This window comes from Sinocyclocheilus grahami, unplaced genomic scaffold (assembly GCF_001515645.1).
Source record: "Sinocyclocheilus grahami isolate Dianchi unplaced genomic scaffold, SAMN03320097.WGS_v1.1 scaffold1393.1, whole genome shotgun sequence".
Lineage (NCBI taxonomy): Eukaryota > Metazoa > Chordata > Actinopteri > Cypriniformes > Cyprinidae > Sinocyclocheilus > Sinocyclocheilus grahami.
In genome coordinates this window covers 99,647-109,217 of record NW_015506572.1, presented here as the reverse complement: position 1 = coordinate 109,217, position 9,571 = coordinate 99,647, and the positions used below count along the sequence as shown (strand labels likewise).

Here is a 9,571-nt window from a genome sequence, read left to right as displayed (position 1 = left end):
AAACCAATTTGCTTCGAATTAAGTATTTATTCATTTATCATAATTACCTTGGCCTGCATTAGTTGAAAGAAAGTAGTTCAGTGCGTGCTGCTTATGTAAGTCCAGAGGAGGAGCGAGAGAGAAAAGTGGGACGAGAAGTCTTCTTTATTTTGAAAGCAGCATTAGTCACTCGCTCTAGAGATCATGGAAAGCGGAAAATGTCCTGATGACGTCCTCATTCTTTAACAGTTTCCATACAGAGGGCTTGGATCTGGACGCCAGAGCTCCACATTACAGTGTCACGTCTGGATATAATCAAATGTTCTCTTTATCGGTTGTTCACACGCTCTCTCACGCACAGGCCTGTGAACACGTTGTCCGTTTGCTCATTCGAGGTGAGATCAGCTGCTGTATTTTTGTATTTTACTCATACAAAAAAATTTAAACTTATATCAGTAACCTATTATTGCACGTGGAGCAGGTCTCCTCTAATGAAAGACGCCATGTTGAGATCACATGACGTGCTCAATATTACTCACTTTATGTGTTTTATAGGAAACCCCTGACATGATTTTGCTCACGGAATAAATGAATCATGGCTCGGTATAGAGTGTGTCCACAGTTGCACAGTAATCCACACTGAATCCACACCACTAGGTGTCAGTATTTCAGTGCGAGGTGACACCAAACCCCTTGCTTATTTGCTGAAATTGATTTGAATAAAATGTGAATTGGAAATATGTAGATCAGTGTTGAGGAGTAGCTAGCACAAAGTAGTGATTCTACTCAATTAATTATTATTATTTTATTCCCGGTAGTGTGACGGCAGTTACATTACTTTTTTTTTTCTGTTGTTGCTGAGGCTCTTTCATATTAAACAGTTAAAAAAATATTGTCTGATTCATCACTGGAGTGCTGTGGATTACTTGTGGATTATTGTGATGTTTTTATCAGCTGTTTGGACTCTCATTCTGACGGCACCCATTCACTGCAGAGCATCCATTGCTGAGACACTGATGCAATGCTACATTTCTACAAATCTGATGAAGAAACATACATATCTATTCCTTTAAAATGCATATACAAACTGATGCATATATTTAAATATATATATATATATATAGACACAACATGAGCATTTATAAAAGCAAATACTCTTCTAAGGTTGCTCAGTGCTTTGGCAGTCTCTGCATAAGTCAGTATGTCTTTGCCAAATAAAGCCAAAAGAGGAAGATACTCTACTTGGGTGAGTTATATTTCTCATATACGCTCATCATTTTGTCCGTCTCCTAATTACACTCAAACAAGCAATCTGGCATGCAAAAGACAATTAGGGCTCATAGATTTTAAACCACTCAGTCAGTCAAGTACAGTTGTAAATGTAAGCGTATATTGTGTGTGTGTTTGTGGCTTCAGTAAGGTGCAGATCATTAGAGAGTGAATGGTCGCCTTCATTAGTGCTGAGCTGTCTGAAATATATTTGCTGTAACAGATGTGAAACACACACACAAACACACACACACGCACCCACGCACGCACACACGCACACACACACACTTGTAGGGTATTCTTGTCTCAGTCTGGTAATTGGCCCTTCACAGTCTTTGTCAGTTTGATATTCAGCATTAGTATAGAGGCACTTTAATAAATGGGATATGTTTTGTATATATATATTTTGTATGCATCATATTCGCATCTAGCATGTGTTGTAAATTATATATGTGTGTGTCCATTTTTTTTAAACATTATAAACACGTTTTTCTTGGTTTTGTCAACATTTAGGCAACATTCAGTTGTATCTGTTTGCACACGTTACGTTTAAATGTTCTCTGAACATTCTGAAGCAAGTACTAACTTATTAAAAATGTCTAAACATTTTGGAGAACATTAAAAACCAAATAACGTTGAATGAATGTTCTATTAACGTTACTGGAGGAATGTTTCTTCATAACGTTAAGAGAACATTGGCAGAACGTTCTGATGATGTTTCCGGTTAGCTGGATCTCGCTATATATTACCTTCAGGACAAAATTAAAAATCTGAGAAAACCTCCAATTTTTGACACACAGGGATGTCCTCATTTGTTAAAATTTTTACTTTTTTTTAATAATTATTATTATTCTAATATTGTGAAAGTGTCGCTTGTTAGAGATTAAATGTACGTTTTATAGTATTTATAATTAGCTATATTTAAAATCAATATAAGTTTACGGTTTGTCTCAATTTAGATAACTCACAGAAGTAAAGTGTGTAGGTGTATTGTAGTTAACAGCCATTATAAATGCGTGTGTTTGTGTCGTATTTGCACCAGAGACTCAGACAAAGACCGAAATGTTTTCAAATAATATATTATTGCTCATTGCCAGAATGAAACCAATACAATAAATTAAAGCAAAAATGCATGCAACTTTAAATAGACCATATAAGTTGAAGTAAATATATTTTACATATACATGTAAATATGTCTAGATTTACAGCTTAGTACATAGTGCTGCAGGATGCAGCTTGTCTATTTGTAGGTAGCCAGCCATTCTGAGCATGCTCAGTGCACAGTAGTAGGTCTGAGAGAGTCTCAGCTTGAACATACACTTCATATCTTCACTCTTTTATTACACTGTTGATAAAATATATAACACTGAATAGTGACATTACTGAATGCAATGCCCTTATTTACTCAATTTATAGCTAAATAGAACATTGGGCAATGACAAAAAAATAAACGTCGCACAGCAATTACGTCTTCTCAAAGTTGGGCATACATACAGTTCCCTCTCAGAAGTCACCGTTAAGTGCGCCATAATCTGCATCAAAACCAGCATAGACACACATACACACACTCGTTTCATTCTTTCATGTTTAGTGTCTTTGTATTGTCATGCTAAAAGGATATCCTCCGTCGTGCTCCTTCATTTTGAGTGTACCATAAGATGGCATGCCAAAAAAAGGTCACTCTGTGAGGTCTTTGGTGTGAGTGCATATCATAGTCTATAAACTCCTCAAAAACACTTGTAGTCCAGCACCATACCAGAGACTTGGCTTTTTGCAAAATCAAATGGACAGCGTCTTTAGTGTATACTTTTATACCTAAACGACACCGTTTCAACCCTAGTTTGAAAAAGACATCAGACACGAGTCGCTCTTCGATGCAAAGCTCTTTAATAACAGAACTCTGTAATAAATAAACGGCTTTCACTGGAGTTATTGCCTTCGTGTTAGATTGTCATCTTTGTCAGGATACCTCGATGACCTCCATGCTACCAGAGAAACTGGATTGCTTGCCCAGCTTCCCAAATTCCTCGCTGCTTTGCGTTGTGTTAATACCCTCTTCGAACTCCATCTGGCAGCTGCGGCGCTTGTACTTCGTGTCCATTTGCGATACGCTGCACACTACTGCTTTCCCGTCCTCGAGCCAGCTGTGTCTTTGAAAGTCCAGTGGCTCCGGCGTTTTGTCCCTGGGCTTGGAGTTGCCAGCTTGGCCACTGCAACTGTAAGCCGCGCAGGCAGGACCGCTGCCAAAGTGCACGGCGCTCCCTGTTCCAGATGGTGTCAAATTAGTGCCTAAGAACCAATGGCAGTCACCCGTGGGTGTGATTGGGCTGGTGGCTTCATTCGAGCCTCTATGCATGGTCCAAGAAGCAGATGTACCCAGCGGCAAGCTGAGGAAAGAAGGCGCCTTCAAATTGGTCTTGCAAATGGGATCCTGGGGTCTTGGCCCGCAGTTACCCTGCTTCAGTTTGAGGGAAAGAGTTAACCTCTCCAAGCCACCGCTTTCCCACCTCTCGCTTTGTTGGCTCGTCCTGGACTTGCTAGTCACAGCAGTACACTGTAACTCCGTAGGGCTAGAGTGGCTCATAGTTGAAGGGTGCTGGCATACTCCATTGCTGTTCTTTAGACTGTCAAACCTGCAGAGTTTGGGCATGTTTTCCGAGTCCGATGAGGAGTTGGGAGAAGATTGCTGGTTTTGGTTCGAGGAGTAGACAGACTTGATGTCAAGGGAGAAGGAGCACTTGAGCCGTTTGTTTTGAAGGATTCGTTCGGTGGACAGGTGAAGGGAGCTTAGGTCTTTCCGCAGCGAGGTAGGAGATGGAGGCTTTAGGGTGATCTCTGCAGCTTGTAGAGTCCGCTGGTCGAAGCGATCGCTCTCCATCTTTCGGACCTCTGCCACCTCTTCAGTCGGCTTCCCTGCTAACCTCATAGGGTCACAGGGTAGACCCTTCTTCATCTGCAAGCCTCTCTCGAACTCCAGCAGCTGACCCAAGAAGTTGAAGTTCGGAGATATTGATGGCCGACGGTCCTTCACAAACCTACAGGAACGTCAGATATGAACACATTAAATTGGATACCAAATTTCAACTGTTTTTCTGTTTTTAGCCAAGTCTAGAGACATTTATGGAATCTGGTCTTGATCTAGCTGGTGGACTGGCACAGACAGACAACTATGCTGGTAAACCAACAGAGGTTTGCTGATTAAGCTTGTTAAGAATATCTCAAGGTTGGGACCACAATCCAATACACAACAGCTAGCCACCATACTTTATTTGACACAAACAATATTGTGGTTTGGATGACCCTGTTGAAAAAAAAAAAAACAGTATATGCTGGTTAGGTATGTTTTGAAGCATGGCAACTGGTTATGAGCTAGTCCTGAGCAGGAGCTATTTGCTTAGGACCAGCTTAAACCAGCTCAGGACCAGCTTATAAAGCATACCTAAACATACCTAACCAGCATATGCTGTTTTTTTTCAACTGGGGATGGTCCCCATCATGGGATGCTGATGTTCCTACCAGGATTCGTGACTAGATTAATCAGCATTTTTGGTTGGTGAACAATATGTGACCCTAGAGCACAAAACCAGTCATAAGTATCACAGGTATTTTTGTAGCAATAGCCAACAATGCATTTAAAATCGATAGGATATTAAGTAAAGATCATGTTCCATGAAGATATTTTGCAAATTTCCTACCGTAAATATAACAAAACGTAATTTTTGATTAGTAATATGCATTGCTAAGAACTTCATTTGGACAACTTTAAAGATGATTTTCTCAATATTTAGATTTCAGATTTTCAAATAGTTGTATCTCGACCAAATATTGTCCTATCAATGGAAAGCTCATTTATTCAGCCTTCAGATGATGCATAAATCTCAATAATAATAAAAAAGCCCCTAATGACTGGTTTTGTCACATATGACTACGTTGTTCCACCAACTAGACCGGAAGCAAACAAACTTAAACCTTAGTCTAGGCTTGGTCTGGCACTCCATAGAGCATCTGAACTTACCTGTAGGCATCATCTGAAGACAGGCCCATAGTTTTCATGATGTAGGCAATGGCAATGGTTGCAGAGCGGGATATGCCAGCCAAGCAATGGACGATGACTCTGCAGTTTGACACCTTGGCTTTGTCTGTGGATAGAGAAACAGCAAACCAGTCAAAAGCAGTTCCACTGTTAAACTGCACACAAAGCATGAGGTCATCTCACTCGCCAACCTCGAATGCTGACATCACTCATTCCTCCCTCAAATGCTGATGCACAGATGGATAGAGTTAACCAAGCACCTAACCTTAGAGTTCTCTAACGTCTTACAAGCTTGCTTCTAGAATACCCCACTGTCCATTCAGCAAACCACAAAGTCTGACGTTCTTACCAATGAACTCGTTGGTTTTTTCCAACCATGGAAGCAGCTTCTCGCAATAGCTGTCATTGACGGGAATGCGCATGAAGTGGCTGTCGCTGATGAAGTCAGGTTTGGGGCAAGTGTTGCTGGCATTTAGAACGTAGGTGATTCCATTCTGAGTCATTAGTTCCTGTTAAAAGATGGAAGTTTTGAAGAAGTTCGTACAAACGGACCAAAGAATTCCGACAAAGATAGAACTATATGGGGGGGGGGATCCAACATTTTCCTTGAGCAGATTCCGACTGCCACGCATGCTAAAGCTATTGTAAATGAGAAATATGTAGAACGATAATTTGTCAAAAAAAAATGTTTTGGTGGTGAGTTTCATGTCAACTTGACAGGGCTAACATTTAAATCAACCCAACATCAATGAAAGTATTTTCCCGGAATGCTTTCAGCAGCCTGTTATCTAAGTAAGTGATGAGATACACTGCAATTCAGTTGTTCCAAGGTATGCGCAAACACCCTCCAGGTAAAATAAAACTATTCCTGGTTATCTGATCATGCCTCATGAATTTGTTATGTCCTCACCACAGAAATTACTGAGCGCTAGAAACTGAAAGAATTTCCTTGATATGACGATATTCAAGGGGTCTGCATGCAATAGTTATACAACTTATTTTATTTTAACTCTTGAGGTCCACCAACCTTATTGAGGACGTCTCTCTGGGAGCCCAAGTACAGGTGGGGCAGAATGTGGGTGGGACCGACGTTGGCCACAGGTAAACAGGGTTGGGACAGACTGAGAGGTTGAAGAGTGGCTGGTTTACTCTCACACAGGTCAGGAAAACAGGACGAGAAAGCTGCAAAGCCACCTGAAAGAGTACAGAGAAGAGGAGAACTGTTTTAGGATGAAGATATTCGGATATGATTCAGCTTACCACACATCGAGACCATAAAATATTGTGTGTACGTACATTGTTCTCACACACACACACACACAGTTTGCTGCAAACTCAATTACTTACAGTAAGAATGGAATAATAGTAACAATGAAGGGGGATTCCAAACATCCTAACCGACTGAATTACACATGAACCCCAAACACAAACTCCACAGGGGCCAAGAAGCCTTTCCGCCACAGAAGAAACATCCTGTCGTTTCAATTCTTGCACTAGAATATCCAGTACACGTAGTGTACAGTGGATGACCCTCCGCCAGGATGAAGAAATCTGTTGTGGTATTGTTTTTACACTCTCTGAACCCATGTTTGCTTTTTCACTGAAGCAAGCCAGTTTGCAATGTTGGGGAGTCACTAGTTACATGTAATGGAATTACGTAATTTAATTACAAAATAACTGAGAAAAAAAAAAACATGTAATTAAATTAGTTACTTATGAAAACATTAACGATTACAAAGGGGGTTGCATGTGAATATTTTCACACGCATAACGATTTGATTGATTTCTTTCCCAAATTGCACTGACTGCTTTAAAATATGAGACACCAATGTTTCAGGAGTTTAGGACACAGAATAGGACACATGCTCAGTTGATAACTCATTTTATTTCCTACTTTGGTTTACGTATATGCTTTTTTTTAAGATTAACTGTTTTATTTTTAACTACTTTTTATTGATTTTTTTTTAAGGAAAAGTAATGTAAAAAAAAAAGCATCAAATTTAGAACCCATCCCACCGCAGGTAGACTCCAAAAAATAATATATAACGTAAATCTTAAAAACCAAGGCATTGCTATGCCAGTGTTTCCTTTATGCAAAAACAACATCATAACTATAAAACTGTATTTTATGATTTTAAATCTGTATTTAACCTCAGAATGATCTCAAAGTAAAAAGGTCTGATTTTGTGGTGGCTGTGCTTTAAAATTAAATTATCATAATCTGACCGCATCAGTCTGTAAGGTTAACCCTGCCTGCTTTAAATGCTTGAAAATGATTAACAGTTGAAACATCCTTTAGAAATGTATAAAAGTAATCACAATGTAATCAGTTAGATTACTTTAATAAAGTAATTGAAATAGTTACACTACTTTTACATTTTAAGCAGGGTAAACCTGTTACATTTCCAAACTAACACTATAGCTTTAGCTGGCGCATCGGTCGACGCTACTGCCGGGTTGCACGAGTGGCTAAGCTCCTCTTTGAAAAGGAAATGAGAAAAGCAATGGGCTGCATGGTGAAAGCCGAGGCATATAGGGTGTCAGTGTCTGGTTCTTCCTGCATGATCTCATCTCCTCTCCCTGTGTCCAGCATCACACAGCAGGAATGAAGCAGGCCACAGGAACACTGACACCCAACCAGAGCTCAGAGGAAGCACACACACACACACACACACACACACGTTGTGTTTCCATGTTTATGGGGACATTCCATAGGCGTAATGGTTTTTATACTGTACAAACTGTAAGTGCTATTGCCCTACACCAACCCTACCCCTAAACCTACCCCTCACAGGAGACTTTCAGCATTTTTACTTTCTCAAAAAAACTCATCCTGTATGATTTATAAGCTTCTTTCCTCATGGGGACCTCAAAAATGTCCCCACAAGGTAAAAATGTACTAGTATTACTATCCTTGTGGGGACATTTGGTCCCATAATGTGATAAATACCAGGTACACACACACACACACACACACACACTTTCATTGTGAATGATTCCAGTCTAATGGCCCGCTCACACCAAGGACGACGAATATAATGATATAAATAAGACATAGTTTTAAAGAATAGTGAGTCTGCTGTATAACGATAACGGCACAGAGGAATGATATAGTTAAAGCCACTTTTCCGAAAGATTTTATGAACAATAAAAACATTGACAACCAATCAGAAACCATCCGGATTTAAAGAGCTCAAGCACTTAAAGCAGCAGACGACAAAACTGCTGCTTAAGCTTGTAATCAAAAGAACGTCATCGTGCATCGCTGTGGACACTGATAATGTTGTGTTCTTGGTGCGAACGGGACTTTAGTCTTAGTCTAGTAGAGAATTTTAAACGTTTTATTGCTAAGGAACCCTAAAAAGCAATGTTAAGGAATTTTGGATGTTATATGTCATTGTGCTAAAATTACTAATAAAAAACTATTATAAATCATTTAAATATCAAATATACATTTTTGTATAACACTTTCAAATATATTTTACACAATAAATATAATTCCAAAGCACATTGACAGAAAGGTTTACTCTATAAAATGACTCGTATTTAAAAACTCATGTCATATACGTAGTTAAAATTGTTTGCATAAAAGTTTAAAATAAATTTGTGACTTGCTTAACACTCGCCCACACATGCACTGGCCTCAATATTATTTATGCATTTGTTTGCTTGCTTGTTTTTTGGGCCATGTACGATATTTTAACATAACTATTTTGCACCTGATTTTGCCAATGGCTTATTTCCATCTGCAATTATTTTGGGATCCCTAATGAAGCCTCTTTTAGCCCTTTATTTGGTGAACTCAAACCTAAAACAGCACTATGTTTGTGTTATTCTTTTAAACAACTGAAATAAAGACAAAAAAAGGAACTGCTGATTTGGATTCAGTCCTCGCTCATCTAGACGGGGCAATGAGATCACGCTGAATTAGTGTTTGAGTTTGCATGGGTCGTCTGTCTGAGGCGTACAGGCACATGCAAATCAAGCTGGGAGAATCACGGTTACGAAACAGGGAGAGATTGAGAAACAAAATAGCGACAGAAGACGCGAAACATTTGAATACAGGCAATAAAAGCAGATGAGCTCATGAGTCTATTTATTATGTATATATAAATACACATACATACAGTATATATATAGAAAATATTTACATGTCTATATTTATATTCATATACTTTATATTATAGATAAATATATTTAATATATAAGCAACATTTTTCTAAAATATATACATGCATGTGTGTGTATTTATATATATATATATATATATATATATATATATATATAAAT

At 38.9% G+C, this 9,571-nt stretch overlaps 1 protein-coding gene across 1 annotated transcript in view; it reads right to left on the bottom strand.

The window, feature by feature from the left end:
• Positions 1–2,339: 2,339 nt before the first annotated feature.
• The window catches only part of LOC107569904 (dual specificity protein phosphatase 8-like), a 10,614-nt gene continuing 3,382 nt past the window's right edge, over positions 2,340–9,571 (bottom strand). Inside the window, exons 2-5 of the mRNA XM_016256074.1 lie at positions 6,309–6,475; positions 5,631–5,790; positions 5,264–5,387; positions 2,340–4,283 (exon numbers count right to left, since the gene is read on the bottom strand). Coding sequence (XP_016111560.1) covers positions 3,209–4,283; positions 5,264–5,387; positions 5,631–5,790; positions 6,309–6,475 — 1,526 coding nt within the window. The 3' untranslated portion in view covers positions 2,340–3,208. The remainder of the gene's footprint in view (positions 4,284–5,263; positions 5,388–5,630; positions 5,791–6,308; positions 6,476–9,571) is intronic.